Below are 19888 nucleotides of genomic sequence, written 5' to 3'. Positions count from 1 at the left end.
ACAGCGTCTCCAAAATGTGGCAGCTAGATTGCTGCTGGACATCCCCAGATTCCAACCAGTCTCCCACTGTCTGAGAACCCTGCACTGGCTCCCAGTGGACAAGAGGATCAAATTAAAATCCCTAAGCCTAGCATACAAGGCATTGCATGGAGCCAGTCTTGACTTTCTGCAGAAACATCTGAAATAGTATGTCCCTTCCAGAAATCTAAGATCTTCACACAGCAAACTTCTACAAACGCCCAGATTCAAGAGAACTCGATGGGGTGGAAAAAGCTTCCTGTTAGGGACAGTTAAAATTTGGAACTCTCTCCCAGCCAGCTTAAAGAACAGTCTTATGCTGTTATCGTTTAGGAAATCGCTAAAAACCGGGCTCTTTACCAACTACCCTTGTCATCTACCATATTTATCGGCAACCCTACTGGATTCACTGGTACCAGCGCCTAGATGCCCCAGGGCATTCGTGCGCTATATAAATGTACAGATCAAATCATTAATACTGTACCAATGGTAGAATGGTCAAATAAGTTGATCCCACTCCACCAGAGAGTGTTTCGCAAAGGGTTTGGTACAACCACAAACATCTTAGTTCTTACTCTGATAGTGGATGAATGCAAGCCCTTGCAGAGGAAATTACAACTATGCTTTATAGATCTCAAGGCAGCTTTTGACCGTGCAGACCGGGGATTGTTGTGGAGTAAACTAAAGACATGTGGCCTTCCTGAAAGAATACTACGAGCAATAATACAGCTGTATTACGGGCATGTGGATTTGAGTTAAAATGGCAGATGATACAAGACTATCAAGGGAAATTCAGACAGAGGTAGGACTAAAGCAAGATTGTGTCTTACCTCCACACCTATTCAACTTGTTTATGGCAGCTCTCTCCCAAAGATGAGACCAGGTTAGTTCCCATCCTCCACGTCTGGGTCCTCTGTGCATAACACATCTTTCTTATGCACATGACAGTCTTGCTTAGCTGAACGAGAGTTGGCCCGCCAAAGAGCACTTTGTCAAAGCTAACGCTCTTGAAATTAACATCATAAAAACAATGTCCATCTGAAACTGACCCGGGCCACAACGCCCAATTAAGCTTGGGGGAACAAGTTATGGGGTAGTCAGTAGTTAAAAGTGTTTGGGGCTGTATATAGACTATCAACTGAACTTTCAGTTTCATAAACAATACCTTGATAAGAAAGGAAACGACCTAATTTAAGCTTGCTGCACCCTTTAAAAAAAAAATTAAAGGGTCCATCTATTAAGCCAATATTGGCAGTTATAGCTGCCAAACTATTACCAACAGTGGTTTATGCAAGCGTTGTTTTAAACGGTAAAGGTGCAAAATTTCTAGACCAACAAAAACGTATAAAAAATGATTTGGCCAACCACAGAATGCATCCCTGGCGTGAGTCTGCCTGGAATTCAGGCTTATGCACCAAGTCATAGAAAAAAGATATGCCAAAGTTAAAACATGGTACAAAATCTGGTTAAACCAATCTAATTTATTACACAATGCTTTGTGGCGGGCCCAGGAAAGATCCCCAATCTAGCTACGGCAAATATCTGAAAACAGCACTGGAGGCAACAAACATAACAGAACTTTGGGCTCAGAACTTTTTTTTCCCAGTTTTTCGCCTGCAGATAAACAAAACTGCCAAAATTCACTCATTACTAGAAGACAAAGGCAAACTTGTCAATCGGTCACATGCCTGGATAGTTCTCCAATCCTATACAACAGCGAAACTGGCTGAATACTTGAACACAACATTTTCTTTCCATCTTAAATGAAAGCTAATGGCTACTCGATTTAGGTTGCTGCCAATCCTAGCCGATCAACCAGCATGGAAATATAATGGTCCCAGGAAATGCAGCTTATGTGGTGCAGCAGTGCAAGATTTTTTTCATTTGATTTATTTATGCTCTTTTTTAAAAATCTACTTGGGTTTTAATTTTACAAAAACTTTTAATGATAGGGGCATTTGTTCTTGCAGATCATCCGTAATCAAGGGACTTGATCCAACAGACCCTCAACTAAACTGCTGTTTTAGGAAAAAGTTATACGGTTTGAGGAAAAACATAGCTCCCTGTGATGATCACTGTCTACAGAATTTCTCCTGCTGGTCACGCAGCAATATACTTAAATATCATGAATCACTGTCTGGTTTTAATTTGTTTTTACACTGGCACTTTGTAGTGTAGGCCTCTGTCACAAATGCAATCTTATTGTTTGGATATTAATGATACTAAAGCACTTTAGACCGAGGACTGGTGGGACCACACTAATTGATACGGAGGACTCCCAGCAGCGGCCACAATGAGGTGAGGAGCCGCCGGTCACCAAGGAGATGCCGCGCTGCACCGCTATATTTAGGCTTCCATTGAAAAAGAAAAAAACCTGACTGTATTCCTCGTTTTAACGCTGCGTGCAGGTGGACCCCTCTCCCCCCACTGCTGGTAGCAGTGCACTGGTTAATTTAACTTTGTATCATGAATCGCCCAGGGTTTCTTTTTCATATGTACCTGGTTGAAGGGCAAATACAATGAAGGTGCGGTGCGTGAAAGTGGGAGTAAATGCACTGGGTGTGGGTGCTGGTAGTGTTTCTGGTTAATGAGGGGGTTCTTATAGTAACTTAAACCTAATATGGAAAAACACAGCTTATGCTGCCTCCACCCCTGCCAGGCAGCCACCACACCTGATCACTTGCCTTACCCTTTGCTTTCCAGTAGGTTCAAAGCATGTGTTTTCTGACATTGTATTTCCCATATCTATGCTGATGGCTTTTCTGTATGTCTCAGCTTGGCATTTCCCCACTGTTCAAGGGGACTTTGCCCACCACTAGAGTAGCCACAGTTTAGGGTTTTGTATATAACCCTAGCTAGATACCTTGCTGAGAACTGGGAAGAAGGAGACTGGGCGGGTGCACGCGCACAGACAGACTGGGTGAGTGTTGCGCGCACGCCGTGGCGGGTCTTTCGCTCATGGCATCTCTTGCACGCGCTGATTTCTACAGGGCCGCGGAGTAGGGGTCCGGCTGCATGTCCTGTAACTGGCGCTTCAGCTTCATCCGTAGAACGAGAGGACCATCCCCCGCACACCCAGCTAGATTCCTCACCGAGGCAGGTTATTTGTGCCTTTCTGCCCTCTGCTCCCCTCGTCTTTTGTGCCCTTCTACGCCACTCGTTTTTGTGCCTTTCTGCCCTCTGTTCCACTCGTTTTTCCCTCTTTTTTTTTGTGCCCTTCTGTCCTCTGTTCCACTCGTTTCCCTCTTGTTTTGTGCCTTTCTGCCCTTTGCTCCTCTAGTTTTTTGTGCCCTCTGTTCCACTCGTTTTTTTGTGCCCTTCTGCCCTCTGTGCCACACGTTTTTCCCTCGTGTTTTGTGCCTTTCTGCCCCCTGTTCCTCTCGTTTTTTTTGTGCCCCTCTTTTTTTTTTTTCCCTTTTGTGCCCCTTTTGCCCTCCGACCCACTGGTTTCCCCGCCGCTGTGGACCCCTTCCAACACTACATATTCACCAAAGGATTGTGTGTGTGTGGCTCGGTGTGTGGCTCTTTTGTGCCCTTCTGCCCTCAGTGCCACTCGTTTTTGTGCCTTTCTGCCCCCTGTTCCACTCGTTTTCCCTCTATTTTTGTTCCTTTCTGCACTCTGCTCCTCTCGTTTTTGTGCCCTTCTGCCCTCTGTTCCACTCGTTTTTTTGTGCCTTTCTGCCCTCTGCTCTCTCGTCATTTGTGCCCTTCTGCCCTCTGTGCCACTCGTTTTTGTGCCTTTCTGCCCTCTGTGCCACTCGTTTTCCACTCTTTTTTGTGTGCCTTTCTGTCCTCTGTTCCACTCGTTTTCCACTCTTTTTTGTGTGCCTTTCTGTCCTCTGTTCCACTCGTTTCCCTCTTTTGTTGTGCCTTTCTGCCCTTTGCTCCTCTCGTTGTTTGTGCCCTCTGTTCCACTCGTTTTTGTGTGCCCTTCTGCTCTCTGTGCCACTCGTTTTTCCTCGTTTTTTGTGCCTTTCTGCCCTCTGTTCCTCTCGTTTTTCTGTGCCCTTCTGCGCCACTCGTTTTTTTCCCTTTTGTGCCCCTTTTGTCCTCTGTCCCACTCGTTTCCCCGCCGCTGTGCCCCCTGTGGACCCCTTCCAACACTACATATTCACCAAAGGATTGTGTGTGTGGGTGTGGGTGTGGGTGTGTGTGTGTGTATATATAAATGCAATAGGTCTCGCCTTTGCGAGAGCTAAAGCTATTGGCATTGTAAATGACTGCCATTTATTTATCTGTTTTCAAAACCAACCCATAAATAAAAAAAGTTTGTCATTTACAATACCAATAGCTCCAACTTATGCAAAAGGCGAGACCATTGCATTGTAAATGCTTGTGATAACCCAGTTTTGGACTTTTTACTGTGGGTGAATCACACTACTTGTGTCTAACCCACTGTAATCACACAGTAAATTGACTGTGCGTGTTTCCCGCCAGTGTCTGCCTTTTAAGATAAGGCTGCTGCAACACGGCTAGTGTAAGGGGCACTTGACTGGCACTCATAGGTAAAGTCAGTATGGTTTACTGTTCCATGTGCAGTTACACTTTATTATACACATAGGGGGAATTGTGCCTTGCAGTGTAGTTTTGTTTCCCTTTGGCCTACAAAGTCCAGCAAGATGTCAAATGGGGTCAAATATGCAAGCCCTCAGAAGATATATGTATATCTTATGGGTCCTCCAGAATTTAATATTTCTCTGGCTCAGCTCAGGATTATAGCCCAGGCATTTTGCCACCCTGCTGGGCCAAGTTAATTACATTGCTCACCTGCAGAGTGCACAAAGGCCTCCCCACATAAAATTTTCAGTGTCTCTACAGCACATTAACAGTGCTTCCCTCAGCTCCTAAGGAGGAAGGGGTGGGGGAAGAAAATCTGTGTCTGTTAATTAGCTGTCACACTGTACCAGGGCTGGGACAGCCCCTGCCTACTGAAACGAGCATTTGCAATGCAATAGGTCTCGCAGTTACGTGAGTTTAAGCTATTGGCATTGTAAATTACAATGCCTTTTATTTAGGTTTTTAAAAAGAAAACGAAAATAAAAGGCATTGTTATTTGCAATGCCAATAGCTCAAACTCGCGTCAATGCGAGACCTATTGCATTGTAAATGCTTGTTATCGCACTGAACCTTGTTTATATGTATAGTCGTTTTAGAATATGGTTAGATTTTATTAACTTAATAAAGTATTGATTGATTAACTTCAATGTGTAAAATCCCCTTCCCTAGTAAAAGTATTGCAGGCCAATAACGTGTAATCATTAGACAGGGAATATAGTATTGGTTTTTGATTTCTCAGCAGGATGACATTTTGGGGATAGCATTACCAGTCAGATCACTGCAAGCCATTAATCCCTGCTTACCCAGTCAGGACCTCATTCCTGTTTTATTTTCCTGCCTTTGATAATTTTAACCAGCACGGTGACTCATTCTCTTCCCTTTAAAAGTGAACTTTCTTTTTGCAGCTTGCCACTCAGCGCATCAGAACGTCTAATTTCTTGCAGCTCTTTATGCGTTATCATTGTCTTGATCCTCACATGCAGGAGGATCCTAGAATTCTTTTTTTTCTATTGTTACCTCTCTCACAATGCCTACCCGCTGATTGTTCATTAACTGGACTAGCGTAGTAGCCTTAAATTGTTTGATGTTCTCTCAGGGAAATTGAGTCCTTTCTTCAGTAATAAACCAACATCCTTCATGTGTTTGGATTTTCATTCTTTGTATGGAAGTCCTCTGTCATTGTTTTTAGTTTCTCATCTGCTTCTACCACTGACTTGTCCAGATTTCTTGATGTGCAAAATGTCCCTGATATATTATTCTTTCAGCCTTTTGAGTGTATATGAAATAATGTGATAGTGGCACAAGGTTGTAGCTCATCAAATTGGTTCTGAATGGGCACAAGCTCAGCGACTTTGGCTATCCGACTTAGTTGCTCTTATTTAGATTTCCTACAGTTTCAATTAAAGTCCTATTTTGGAGTGTTTAGCCCTTTCAGCTTGTTTTGAAACTTCACAAGCTTGTTTTCTACACCCTAATATGAAAGAGGCTATGATGGGCCACATGCCTGTGAATATCCCAGACTATTAGCTGTTTCCACTCTAATGGTGTTAGGTGGGTGAACAAAACTGAACACATTGGTGGTTCTTTTCAAGCTTCAATACCAACTATTTCTCAATGGAGTGGTTGTTATCATACTAAGATCCCATTCTAAAAGACTATTCCAGGAGGTCCCCCAGCCTTGCTTTCTGAAAAAAAGAGGGTCTCTGGCTTACCTACCCTTTCCAATAGACAGTTTTGAGATGGGACTACTACATCTGGAACCTCCCGAGGTTTTTTATTGTCACATCCGCCAACAAGGACTTTCCACTAGGCTTTTAGAGGGTCCGATAGCTTTGAACATGAACTGCATCTAGCAGAATTATGGAAAAATGCACTACGCAATGTTTCTAGACTGTATGAAAGAGTTGAGGGATATTCAAATGTTTTACGCAAAATTGTGGTCCCCTTCAGGTAGACCTCATTATTTTTCAGGTTTCTGACCAGAAACATCCACTTTTGTTATAACTTAGTGTATATTTTGTTACACTTCACCAAGTTTGGCCTTCTTTATTCCTCAGTGTAGGTTTAGTCTAGTTATTCATCATTGTAGGTTACCATATTTGCAGCTGTAACCTGCAGTTGAAGTTCAGCCAGGGATGTGGAGCTTTTTGGTTCATAAAATAGGTGGATGTTACCTTTACTTCAAGAGTCAGCAAGATTTTGTCTGTTGCCAAGTCTTTAGTAGTTTTCTTCATAATCAAACTTGTTTTAGTGTTTCACCTGAATCCCTTTGTCTTCTAATCCATATTTTCAGCATGCCAACCTCTGCTTAACACATTCATTACTTGGGCTCAAAGACAGCTCTCTGGAATGTCATTCAAAGGACAAGATAGTTGTCAATTGTATTAATATGATTTCTTCCAGAGGAATGACTCTCAATGAGGGAAATAGGTTCTGGTAGGCTATCAGTCATCTACCAAGAGGGAGAATCTGCTATCAGCATTGTTTGTGGGGAAGTACACCGATATAGTGGGCACTCCTAGCTGTGTTTTAAAGGGGTTACTATTCTGCTACTAGCTCAAGAGTTGATAATCAGGTTGGCAGAACTGTATACAGATCTTTTCTATTCCTGTGCCATCTGCAGTATAGAGTTGCTTGCTTTTTGTTAATCAATGGAATGCCTTTTGTTGGTGAAGCAATGGTATTTAAATACTAACTTCTAGCAAATTAGATTATTTTGGAATCCATTATTTTCTTAACTCTTAATGACTTTAACCCCTGTTCACAATGTAATCCTTGTTGCATACATTCTTGTAAGATAGTGCAGTTGCGGGTATGCACAGCACACTCTGCTTAAAGCTCAGAAGAGAGGGTAAGTTGTATTTGTACTAGTCTTTGGCCTTTGCTATATGAGTTCTCACTTAATGCACATGATCCCTTATGAAAATTGGCACGTTCTCATTGTATGCTTCATGTTCTGCTTAAGAGAGAGACTTCCTACAAGGATTACTCACCTCTCCCCAGGACGTCCTTGAACTCTGTTTATCCAAGGTCATAAAAGTGATTAATGCTGTCTGAAGAACATATAATTCTTCTCTGATCCTGGTTACTCAACTAGATTAATTTCTGGGGTTCGTATCCACTAGCGACGGATGAAAATGTATCATCCTCTGCCACAATATCCAGATCCATCTTTTGTAACATCAAACAAATATCATATCTGCTTGCATTGGATTTCTGAGTTTATGGTTGATAAATAACTAGGTCATCAGCTTCTGGTCATTCAAACCTTAGAATTAGTCAAGAATGCTGCTAAGAGAGAATCAACTGAAGCTATGAAGGAACATTATTGTTATCCTGTAGTTGGTGTTTAGAAAATGGTCTTTTACCTTTTCATGGATTTGTTATCTACTGTCTGTTACGTTTTGTACTCCGTGGTATTCAGCTTAACAATTCAAAGATTGCTTGTGTCATTGTTGCCCACAGTATCAAACTGGATGGGTGCATCTCTCATTGCTTTCTCCGTGTAGGCTTTGCCTTTCTCCACTGTATGGCTCTCTGAGCTGTCATTCTCGAACATGAGACCATCTTGCTGTTGGCCAGACTTGTCAAGCCTGATTCAAGCGAGTGGAGGACTGAGACCTGTAATGTTTAGCTTTCAAGACACACTTTGTCTTGGTAGTTACATATGCAAGAATTTTCTTCCAAAAGCAGTATTGGCCTCTTAGCCATTCATAAGAAGGTGGATATGAAGAATCCATCTCTCCTGCTGTAGATCATGTAAGCTTTCCACTTAAACCAGGGAATAATCCCTCCTGTCTTTTTTTTCCTAGGCCTGATTCTGCAGAAGTGCCACATCACAATCTGGATCACAAAAGGAGTTTTTACATTGCTGGTGCCAGGTAAATCACTATCTCCTCCTCTGCTTGTCACCATTTTGGTGTTTTTCTCCCTGAGCTCAAGGCTACTATTGCCTGCTGGATTGTTTTTCCTTTTGCAAAGTTTTAGGAAATTGAAACAAATTCTTCTCCTGAAGAGATAGTCCATCGTAACTAGTGAAACGTGTAACAATTGCTAATACACGCCCTTGTCTCCAGCAAACAAAACTCTTGACGCTAATTTTGGAGCTAATGCCCAAATTGACTCTAATAACGTGTGCTTGATCCTACACCTTACCACTTCACACGATTTTTGTTGACTTTATTATCAGTTCTCACAGTCCTGAAATCCTATAAATTAAAGGGATCAGGCAGCAATTCAAAATAAACATTTCCCACCATTAGAATGGCTTTGCTTTAATCAGCGTAAGCTCTTTCGACCACAGTCTCCTTACTGTTACAAAAGAAGTGGCAACATCGTCAAAAGTTTGCCATCTTATTGATAGCAAAATGAAACACTGCCATTAAGGTTTATGCCGCAATGGTTGTGAACTAGCAAATTAACCCCAAAGGCTGAATTACAGTCTGCACCTCTTTCAGAAATGATGGTCAGCCTGAGCGCAGTGACTTATTTTTTGGCAGACTTAAAATGGCATTTTGCTTATGTGAATGCCACCTGCTTAAATGACAATGTGCTACTTGACATCCTAAAGACTTTGTTTGAAAATGTTAGTTGGTTTTTATTAGCATGTCTTATAGGAGACCACAGGAACCTTCTTCATCGATGTGAGTGGCAGCAACATTTTACACATCGTTGTTTTATTCTTCGTCTCGAAAAACAAGAAATTCTGCTTGTAGCTCTTGGTACGGCACTATTTTCTGCATTTTAATATGCAATGCGGTGCTCTGTGCCTCTAGATTATGAAAAGAGGTATCTTGCCCCTTTTTAGTCATTCGTCTGTTTGAGCTATTAAATTGGGTTTCTAGTGAGTGTGCCAGATAAACACAGTGATCAAATGAACCTTTCATAAATCACCAACATATGTTCAAATAACTGCTATATTGTGCACTCTATGCAACCAGTTGAAAACGTAATCATTTAATTTCATGGCTTTCTCGTCATTCTAAGTAATGACGGTATAACCAACAATTTCCAGTGATGTAGATAGCAACAAGAAAGCTCCAGATTAATGTCTCACATGTATAGGCCCTTGATTACACTAAGATCAAAGAGTAAATGCTGCATTCACAAACAAACCAAGTGTTAATAAATTGCAATTTTTATTTTATTTAACTGTTAATTTTGAATTACACATGGGTTCCAAACCAAATTTGCTAAAAAAAAGTTTGTATATAACTTGTAAACTAAGTAAATAATGTATAGGTCAAAAAACAAATCAATTGAAAAATTTTGAAAAAAGGGAGGGAACAAGGAAACATGAAACGTAAGCTGTCAGATAACATGAGAGATTGACGGAGCTTGAGTCAATAAACAGTCCTTGCTTCAAGACATGACATGCAATCACTATTGGACTGAGTGGATTGCTAGAAAGGATTACTCAATACCCTCAGGTTTCAACAGGATTACCCTTCTAGATTTGTGTATATGGCTGCTTAAAGTCCCAGGTCAGGTGTCCTTCAATAGATATTTCATTCACTACACTCAGAATAATATTGTTTTCTACTAACAATGCAGTTCTGAAAAATATTCCAGATTTGGAAAGGGAGCGCATGTATTCATTACATCCCTGCCGCGTTTTCCAGTGACAAAAGAAATTCTGTCCATGACCCCGCTCCAAAAGTGTCCAACCCTTCTAAAGTGCTGTATCATCTGTGTATGCATTTCCTTGGGTAAACCACAGATCCCTTTTTGATCCATAGAACATTATGCTTATTCAGGTTTACCAATCTATCCTGTGGAATAATGTCTGTTAAATAAAACTATGCCTTCATCCAAGGGCTATGAAACGTTTGTTGCAAACACTGTTGTCCAAAAGTCTTCTGAAGTAGGTTCTACCAGCTCCAGTGACCACACAACTCTTATAGCATTTGGACCTGAACTAGTATTTATATTAACTAGAACTTTTACACGCAAAGCTGTAATGTACTCTTTCCATCAGATGAAGCAGTTAAGGTATTGGAAGTATTTGCTCTTTGTTCAGCCCAAAAGAATCACAAGAAAACTTCCCACAAAACATTCTCTCGTGATCTCCTAGCTTGTATCTATATTTTAGATATCCAAAACTTTATTTAGGTCTGACCCTTCCAGACTTGGTTTAGAAACCAAATGCCTCCTTTGCTGTAAGATTACCAGGAGTGCTTGTGATTCCAATGCAGAAAAGTGGATGCAGTGAAGTGGAAGATTCAAGAACATTTCTGGAATGAACCAACAACGGACTGATACAATCCAGGGTTTCAAAATCACAACAGTGGCTTGTGTAATTATATGGCCTGACAATTTCCTATCTGCATTGAGTAATGCTAGAATAGTACAACGGTTGAGCATGCCAGACTTGATATGTATCCAGTGTATAGGCCTATTTTCCACATGGACTAGTCACTCTTAACATTATTATGAAGGACAAATAAATAAAACTCATTTTGCTCTTCAGAACGTTGTATGAGAAGCTGGCTTTCCTTTTGAAGTGAACACACTAAATGGTATTTGAGGAATGCTTGCAGTTTGTCTAACCACTGGCAGTCACTTAGGGGTTGCATTCTAATCCATCATTCTTTTTGCTCAGCATGCCACCTCCGATTAAACCCAGCCATATGCAATTCAGCCTTGGTACTTCTCCAATGTGAACGGCAGCCCCACAGAAATTCTCTACGCACTTTAATTTGGAATAAATATCCGTTGCACTTAGCTCTGGTTCTTTCTCATTTTTAACTCCATGGGTACCCTGCTGGTAAGCTAAGGGGCCCAGAGAATGCTTCTATAGCTGTTCATTACAGGCTTATGCATGATGTTACCACGTCATATCTGACCTGTATCTATGTGCATTCCTGTAGGTTTCTTTTATCCTTTCAGTGTTTTGGAATAGAACATGCTTCTTTCACTCATTGACATGCTAATGCATAACCAGGGCCCTCCATCCCATCGACGTTTCCCTCCATCCTCCTCCATTTTTCAGCTTGTCTACTTTATACTGCCCTGTTCTGTCCAGGCTCCTCTCCCAATACATCCTATGAAGATTCCCCTCACACATGGAGATAACCTTGATTGGCCTTAGGTAATTGGTATAAATAACCCCTGGAAGAGAAAAGTACCCAGCCGCAAGACCATTGCCATTAAATACTTGGAATACTGTTTATTTGGATCCATGGTCCAAGGGAAGGGCACCATATGCCCTGAAACCTGAGGACCTCTTATGGACCCAAACCCTCTCTTGCTCTAGGACTCTGTTGTGCTATCGAGTCAAGCCAAGTTTCTCATTTTGGTGAAATGTTCACACCAATGTTGGATCAAGCCAGTGTATACTTATGTGCGGTGTTGCAGGCATTTTGCACTAAGATTGAAAATGCCTATCTGGGTGCAGGTCATCAGGGGACCAAGACTCAGTTTGCTTTGGTGTCTCCAGAGGCTTGCTTGATGGAATCAAGTCTATCTCTTACTGTGGGCGGTCTCGCCAGAGTTCCAAATCGAATATGCATGCCTGTCCATCTCCAGACTCCTCTACATATCCAATTGAGCTCGGCTCCTACTTTCTTCAGACTTCAGTTGAGATGTGGAGCACTATGCAGTGAGCAAGCATAGAGACTTGTCACAAGAAAAAGCACGATAGGTATGCCTCCTATAATGCTAGAGCACATATTTTGATGGATATTTCTAATTGATTTCTCATTTTTGTGAGTGGATCTGGAAATCCTAAGCTCCAGTGTGGTGTTGCCAAATACTCTTTGGTAGGTCCATACCACCTCTAGAAGTAATGCTATGGAGAAATCCCTATGCATTGATGCCAGTCTCTTTCCCCATATCCTTCACAGATATGGAGCTTTGCTGCTAACCTTTTCCTTGTTTACTGATTTCTTTATTTTCCCCCTCCAAAAAATAGTTTTTGGCAGTGTGCATGGATGCTTTTCATCTAAGACGACAGGGCTTAAGCTGTGGTGCTACCTGTAGAAAATGGATGTTGTTCACAAATGACATCTACCTTTGGTGCCTTGGCTTGCAAATGTAATTGAAGACCTGTGGCAAATGCTTCTTGATGCATACAGCAAGCCGCTGTGGAGTGTGAAGCCATGCTCTGCCTCACTGAGCACAAGAAGTGGGGGAAGTCTCTGTGAGAGTCTTAACACTGTTCATGATTGTTGATTGTCCAAGACTAAGCTAAAAAACAAGTCTTGTCGCAAACACAGGATGACAAACTCAACTGAGCCCATCTCTACCATTCCCTCTCCAGGAAGTAGTTGCACAGTCAGCTCATGAAGTTCAGGCTCCTGCCGCATTGTACGATTCGTGCCCGATTCAGACAATGGAGCAGATGTGCCCTGCATTCCTGAGGTCATTGTTGATTCCTGAGCAGGCTTGGACCTTTGAGGAAGTGATGCTCCTGTTAGTCCAGACTTTTCCTGGTTGCTCAAGTGCACCTCCAGTCCCCATGGACTTGTCGAGATCCCAGTTGGACTTTCACTTAGGGGACCTCCGATGTTGCCGAATGATCCCATTTGGCCTCCGCCTGGCATCTTTGACATAGACCTTGCCAGTGGTGCCCTGGTTAGCACTGGTCTTGGTGCAAGCGGTGCTGGCTCAGATTTTTGCCATCCGATAGAAAACTGACCTCCGCATCATCTTTCCAGGGTCGTTCTACATAATAACTAAATTGCAGGATAAGGATTTCTCTAATTTTCCCTTCCGTCAACACCAGTACTAACCGAGGTTGGAAGTCAAATTCGGTTCTGACTGAGATGCTGTCAAGGGGCTAGAATATGTTAATCCTCTAGTCCATGTTACACTGATGGTGGCCTTTTAAGAAGGGTCTCTTCAGAATGCCATTGATTTAGGCCCTTAGCCTGAAAACAGACATGATTATGTCCTTTCGGATTCTCTGCTGAGTAGAGCATGTCCTTTGCAGTGTCTGTACACAGGGTTGCAGACATTTGGGATATACAAATGTCAATGGTAGTGACTGAGGCAAACATTCTGACCAAAATCTTACTGCGATTGAGAGAGGCTATTTCAGCAACCTGGTTGAGCCGTGTTCTACATCACCTGTGGACTACCCAGTTGCTAAGCAACATAGGCCGGGTCCAGGAGCCCCATCCTTCCTGATTCAGCAGCCAATTCTAGAGAATCCAGGATCGGCAAGCAAGGTGAACTCTAATGCGTTCTTCTTGCAGTCATTTCTCCCTTTGTTTTTTGTTGTTGGGCATAGTCTGTCACAATTTTGTACTTTGTCCATCCCACTCCTGATGTCAGACGCCCGCCCCGGAAGCCCATGTGTGTTACCATCTTCAGATTCTTTTTTCCACTATTGGGTTTGGAAGCTACTGCTGAAGACTGAACATCGAAAGAAGAGATCGGGGAAATCGACGGTCATCGAATACATTTGAAGCATTAGCCTCCAATCAACATTCTAGCTTAAGGAGGAAGAGGATATCTGATATCCACTGGAAATATACAGACGAAGTAGGCTGAGCACCTGGAGTGCCAACGTGGAGGTCTGACAGTGGGCAACCAAGGGGTAATCATCACTGGGGAAATATGGAGAATATGCTGTTTAGATTCTGCCCTGAATGCCATCAACTTTGCACAGAGGGACAATTGCCAGGTGTCCAACTTGTCTGCCAAGGCACCAGAATACTGAGGGCTGCAAAGTGTTAGCCGAGTTCAAACAACTAACTGACATTCAAGGATAAGTAGAGACCAGCACACTACACCATGCATAAGGACAACTCTTTGTTAAGAGACTGTGGTCTGTCGAGTGAGGAAGAGGATAACCACACCAAGGGAGCCTAAGGTTAGGGCTCAGACCTCGAGAGGGACGTCATCAACATCGACCAAGAACAGAGTACAAGAAAATAAACATGGACAAGTAACAGAAAAAACAGGGGCCAAATGAGCTGAGATCTACATATGCGAAAACCTCAAAGATTACCTCGGCACCAAAGCATTCATTGACCGAAGACAAGTCATGGTTGAATTAACCCTTCTGGTCTCACACCAAGGAACACTACTGGAGGGTGGTCTTCTGTAAAGCCATCGGTGTTCTCAGATTACTGTGGAAGAGAGAGGTTAAAGAAACGGGCAGCTGACAGGTTGGTGCCGAAATAGAGACCAAATAATGAGCACTGAAGATAGAGTGCAAAAAGTAGCGCCTTGCGCCTGAGTTTGCCATGTGCAACATAGTGGTAAAGAGAATAGCATACTGATATGGGGGTCCACCTAGAGGAAGAAAAATCGCAAATATGCTTTCTGCACAAATCTCTCCTTCCTTCGCAAAGCAAAATCCAATATCTGTCCCTGCTCCACGAATTTTAGCTCAAGGATCAGGGCTTTCAAAGAACCGGCGAACTGCATGTCAGTAACAACCAGAGTAGAAAAGTAGTAAAAACCCTCCTAAAGGGACCCTGACTATATATGAGGCAATGCTACAGAAAACATAATCATATGGGCCTTTGCAAGGAAAAGAGCAAATGTACCAGCATCCTCAGGGCCATCTCCTGATAAGGAAAGCAAAAGAATGAAAATGGTGGTACAAAATTTTGAAAGGTGTGCTGCAACGCAACTGCGCATCACAAACTCCAGTGCCATGCTCAATAGGTACGCCCACCAACACTGGGATGAATTCGGAGACTATTTAAAATATCTGCCAGAACAGTACTAAAAGCTCCCTCATAGAAGAAGGCACGAACATAGTCAACACTTGCTTAAAATCCGCACTAGATGCCGCTGACGCAGCGAGCGGGCAGCTAGTGATGGGAACAACTCCAAGAAGGCACACCTGGCTGCGAGTTTCAGGTTCTCAAAATAAAGTCCAGGCAAACCTAACCAACACACCGTTCATCTGGAATTCTTTGGCAGTGCAGTAGAGGACTAACAGCAACAATTAAAATGGATAACGAGACAGCAAAGTCCATGGGTGTTTTACATTTGAGGGGCCAGCAGAGGTAAGGAACGGCCCCCACAGAAAAGACCCACTGCTAGGGGGTGCTTTCAGTCCACCATTTCACACCAACCCTTCCAACAAGCAAGTCAGCCACAGTGTACAACACATTAGTGACCATATCGGGCACCGCCAAGACAGTCCTTTCGCTCCCACCATGAGGGAGGGGACAATCGTGCAGAGGAATGGGCCCTTTAACAAATAACTCGCAGAAATTGCTCCACATGACACCTGTGGGTGGAAGAATAGGGAACTTTCTCTAAGAGCGGAGAGCAGTCACATCAAACAAATGGGTTCGAGGCATGTGGGCTGCTGAATTCATATCTGTGCATAGATCGCCGCCTTGTGTTGGGTCCGGATGATTGCACATTGTTGTCCTGGAAGAGTCTTCGAAGTATCACGAGATAGGTGGCTCCTCCCCTGGACTACAGTGCGCATGGGCATCCCCTCCATCCTTAGATTGTTTTTTTCCGCCATTGGGTTCGGATGTCCTAATCTTAGCTCTTTGAGTATTTAGGCCTTTACATTCATCGGTATTGTTTTCGTTCGGCGCCAAGTATATTTGTCGGGGGCGTTCTCGAGTAGATCATCAACGATGGAACCAAAGACATCGAATAGCCCCTTTAAGCGTTGCCCTCTTTGCAACGCTAAGTATGCTCGCTTCGACGTGCACCCGGTGTGCAACAAGTGCCTCTCTTCAAACCACGACGAAGCCACCTGTATGGCGTGTTCCAGATTTCGATCGAAGAAGACCCTTCGCATTCGTCGAGCAGCTCGGCTCGAGGTGCAGAAAGCGACGCCGAACCCGGACAACATCTTCGGGACAGAAGATGAGGAGGTCGTGGACCTTGAAGTTCGGGGGGAGCCCTCGGATCCGGATTCGGAGCGAGAATCCGACTATGATGCCGAAGACGAGCGTATACTAGACGAACAGGAAGATGGTGTCGTCGAAGAGGTAGGAGACGACGAGGAGGCCCTTGGGGCCGAGGAAGATGGCTCAGAAGATGAGCTAGGCCTACATGTCGGTACAGGACCCAACGAGGCACTCGATAAGGCTCAGGTCGAGGGATCGCCACAAGGCCTTACCCAAGATCATTCCTCTCGTTCTACAGTCCCGCATAAAGGCCCGGCTACAAACTACCCTAAAGAGCCATCGGTATCGAAAGCGCCATCATTCGATCAAAAGAAATCGAAACTGAAGGCACAGGCACCTACCTCGAAACCGAAAGTGAAAGAGTCTCTCATCAGCAACAAGGCCTCGAAGCCCTCGGAGCCGAACAAACAAAAGAAGGCCGTTGACGCACGGAGACTTCATGGGGACGTCGAGCCGAAGGCGACGCCAACAACCAAGGTCAAGGTTGCCGACCCGAAAACATCGGTGCCGAGGATCGTCGACACAAAACTACAGAGCCCCTCGCGACGGCCGATCCCTCCCGGTCCTCGTGTCGAGAACACGGCGTCTGGTTCGGGGTTAGATGCCACGTCCAAGAGGGTATCGACGGAACGTGGCGACTCAACAACACCGTCTCCCTTCATAAGGAAGAAGGTGTCGGAGTCGTTACTCCGCATCCACGACACGGCTTCCATGCTCGGCGCAAAAGCACCCCCGCAGCCGAAGACGGTCAGCACGGTTCACATCGCGTCGACGCACATAAAATTCGGACTACCACCGGCGGTACGACCGAAGATGTTCGCAAAGAAGGGTATCGAGCCGCAAAAAGGGGTCGACCCGAAGACACCTGTAGAAGCACCAACAGGACTGCCAATGGGACAGAGAGCTGTCGAAGTACCTCAGGAAGATGAGGAGCCAAGGCAGTTTATCGATGCGGAGACGGGTAGACTGTCAATATATAAAAGAAAGATACTGCCAGAGAAATCAATGGAGCCCTACAACATTCCATTGAAGAAGAAGAGGACCACGTCACCAGTTCTAGTAGAACATGTTCACTATTATGACCAGGATTCTCAGTCATTCTCACCCACACAATTTGATGAGGATGCAGGGGATGCTGGTGATATTGAGGACACTTATCCTGTGGACACTGACCCTGAAGATCAAAACCAACCTTGGGTGGACGATATTGGTACAGGGGACCCACATACTGCTCCAGACACGCATGCATATGTGGTAAAATCATCTCCTACTGAGGATACTGCTGCTTTCAATGCCTTGATTGAGAGAGCAGCTAAAAACCATGATGTACAGCTCCACACTGATCCTATTGGGGATGATTTTCTGATGGATACCTTCTCTACCTCAGAAAGATCTGTTAAGACTCTGCCCATGCTGAAGGGGATCCTAAAACCGGCTAATGACATTTTTAAGGAGACCACAAGGGCGAGAGTACTAAACCCTAGGATTGACAAAAAATATAGGCCAGCTCCTGTGGACCCTACCTACATAAGAGGCCAGTTGCCTTTGGACTCGTTGGTGGTGTCCAATGCTCGGAAGAGAGCCAATTCACAGACAACGGGTGATGCTCCTCCCCCTGACAAGGAGTCTTGGAAACTTCAGGGAAAAGAGTTGCTGCACAGGCAGCTAACATCTGGAGAATTGCCAACACTCAGGCACTTCTGGCTCGATACGACAGGGCGCATTATGATACCCTAGAGACACTGCTACAGCACCTCCCAGATCAGTTTAAGGAAGGAGCAGAGTCGCTTATCACAGAAGGGAAGCTCATAAGCAACGCTTCCATTAAGTGCGCTCTTGACGTAGCGGACACTGCAGCTAGGGCTATTAACACCAGCGCCATGTTAAGAAGGCATGCTTGGTTGAGAATCTCAGGATTCAAACCAGAGATACAAACAACGATACTCAATCAACCTGTCAACCCTGACTCCCTTTTGGGCCCCGAAGTTGACACCACCCTGGAAAAGATCAAAAAAGATACAGAGACTGCGAAGTCTATGGGGGCTCTGCAATCACAGCAGTTTAGGAGTGGGTCCTTTCGTCGCTCTACCAACAGAGGGCCATCTAGAGGCCAGAACTCCCAACAGTCGCATTACACTAAACAAGGTACACAGTCCACCTATAATAAGAATAACAGAGGTGGATACCGTGGAAACAACGTCAAGGGCAGAGGCCGAGGAAACAGCTCCAGGTCCTCCGCCACCAACAAACAGTGACGCCTTGTCACTGCCCCCTGACCACGTAACACCTGTCGGGGGGAGACTCCAAGAGTTCCTGCCAGTCTGGAAGTCCATCACTACAGACATTTGGGTGAGAGACATTGTCCAGTACGGTTATTGTCTGGAGCTCACATCCACTCCACCAAACATACCACCAAGACACCGTCCTATGTCCGCAGAGCACTTGTACTTATTACACCAGGAAGTTCTCAGTATGCTCCAAAAAGGAGCCATAGAACTCGTGCCAGCAGAAGAACAGGGATCAGGAGTGTACTCACTGTATTTTCTGATCCCCAAAAAGGACGGGTCTCTCAGACCCATACTGGATTTCAGACCTCTAAACCGTTACATTCTGTCAGAGCATTTTCACATGCTCTCCTTGCAACAGGTGCTGCCGTTGCTCAAGCAGGGAGACTTTCTCGCAACACTAGATCTCAAAGATGCGTATTTCCATATACCCATCACACAGAAAATATCTCAGGTTCACTGTTCTCAATCAACATTACCAGTTCAAAGTCCTCCCTTTCGGAGTAACAACGGCACCCAGAGTGTTCACCAAGTGCCTGGCAACAGTAGCGGCGCACTTAAGGAGACAGCACATACATGTCTATCCTTATCTGGACGACTGGCTTATCCAGGGAAAGTCGGCCCAGCAGTGTGCCAACCACATGACCCACACCATTCACCTTCTTCACAGCCTTGGATTCTCCCTGAATTATCCAAAGTCCCACCTTCAACCCACCCACGTACAGCAGTACCTAGGCGCGACCATAGACACTTTGGCAGCCAAGGCACAACCCAATTCAGTGAGGATCAACAGCATGCAGTTGCTCATAAAAAAAGTTCAAACCTCAACACTCACTACCGGCACGAGTGTTTATGCAGTTGATTGGCATGATGGCCTCCTGCATCTTCATAGTCCCACACGCGAGGTTACATATGCGCCCGCTTCAGGAGTGCTTGGCACATCAGTGGAATCAGACTCACGGACAATTGAAGGACCTAGTGTTGGTGAGCGGTCGGGCATACAACTCTCTGCATTGGTGGAATCCACAAAACCTTTGCAAGGGCTGACCGTTCCGAGAACCTGTCCCACAAATCATATTGACGGCGGACGCGTCTCTCCAGGGATGGGGAGCTCATGTACTCAATTACACAGTGCAGGGACTATGGACGACACAGCAAAGGAGGATGCACATCAACCTTCTGGAACTCATG

At 44.4% G+C, this 19888-nt stretch overlaps 1 protein-coding gene across 6 annotated transcripts in view; it reads left to right on the top strand.

Moving 5' to 3' along the window:
- ITSN1 (intersectin 1) overlaps positions 1–19888 on the top strand; it is a 1732490-nt gene that overhangs the window by 528924 nt on the left and 1183678 nt on the right. For all 6 annotated transcript variants that reach the window (XM_085621357.1, XM_085621360.1, XM_085621358.1 and 3 more), the window contains one exon: positions 8388–8456. In XM_085621357.1, coding sequence (XP_085477483.1) covers positions 8388–8456 — 69 coding nt within the window. The remainder of the gene's footprint in view (positions 1–8387; positions 8457–19888) is intronic.

Source organism: Triturus cristatus, chromosome 8, assembly GCF_964204655.1.
Source record: "Triturus cristatus chromosome 8, aTriCri1.1, whole genome shotgun sequence".
In the NCBI taxonomy this organism is placed as follows: domain Eukaryota; kingdom Metazoa; phylum Chordata; class Amphibia; order Caudata; family Salamandridae; genus Triturus; species Triturus cristatus.
The sequence above is the reverse complement of the archived record's forward strand: the minus strand, read 5'-3'. Positions and strand labels throughout refer to the sequence as shown.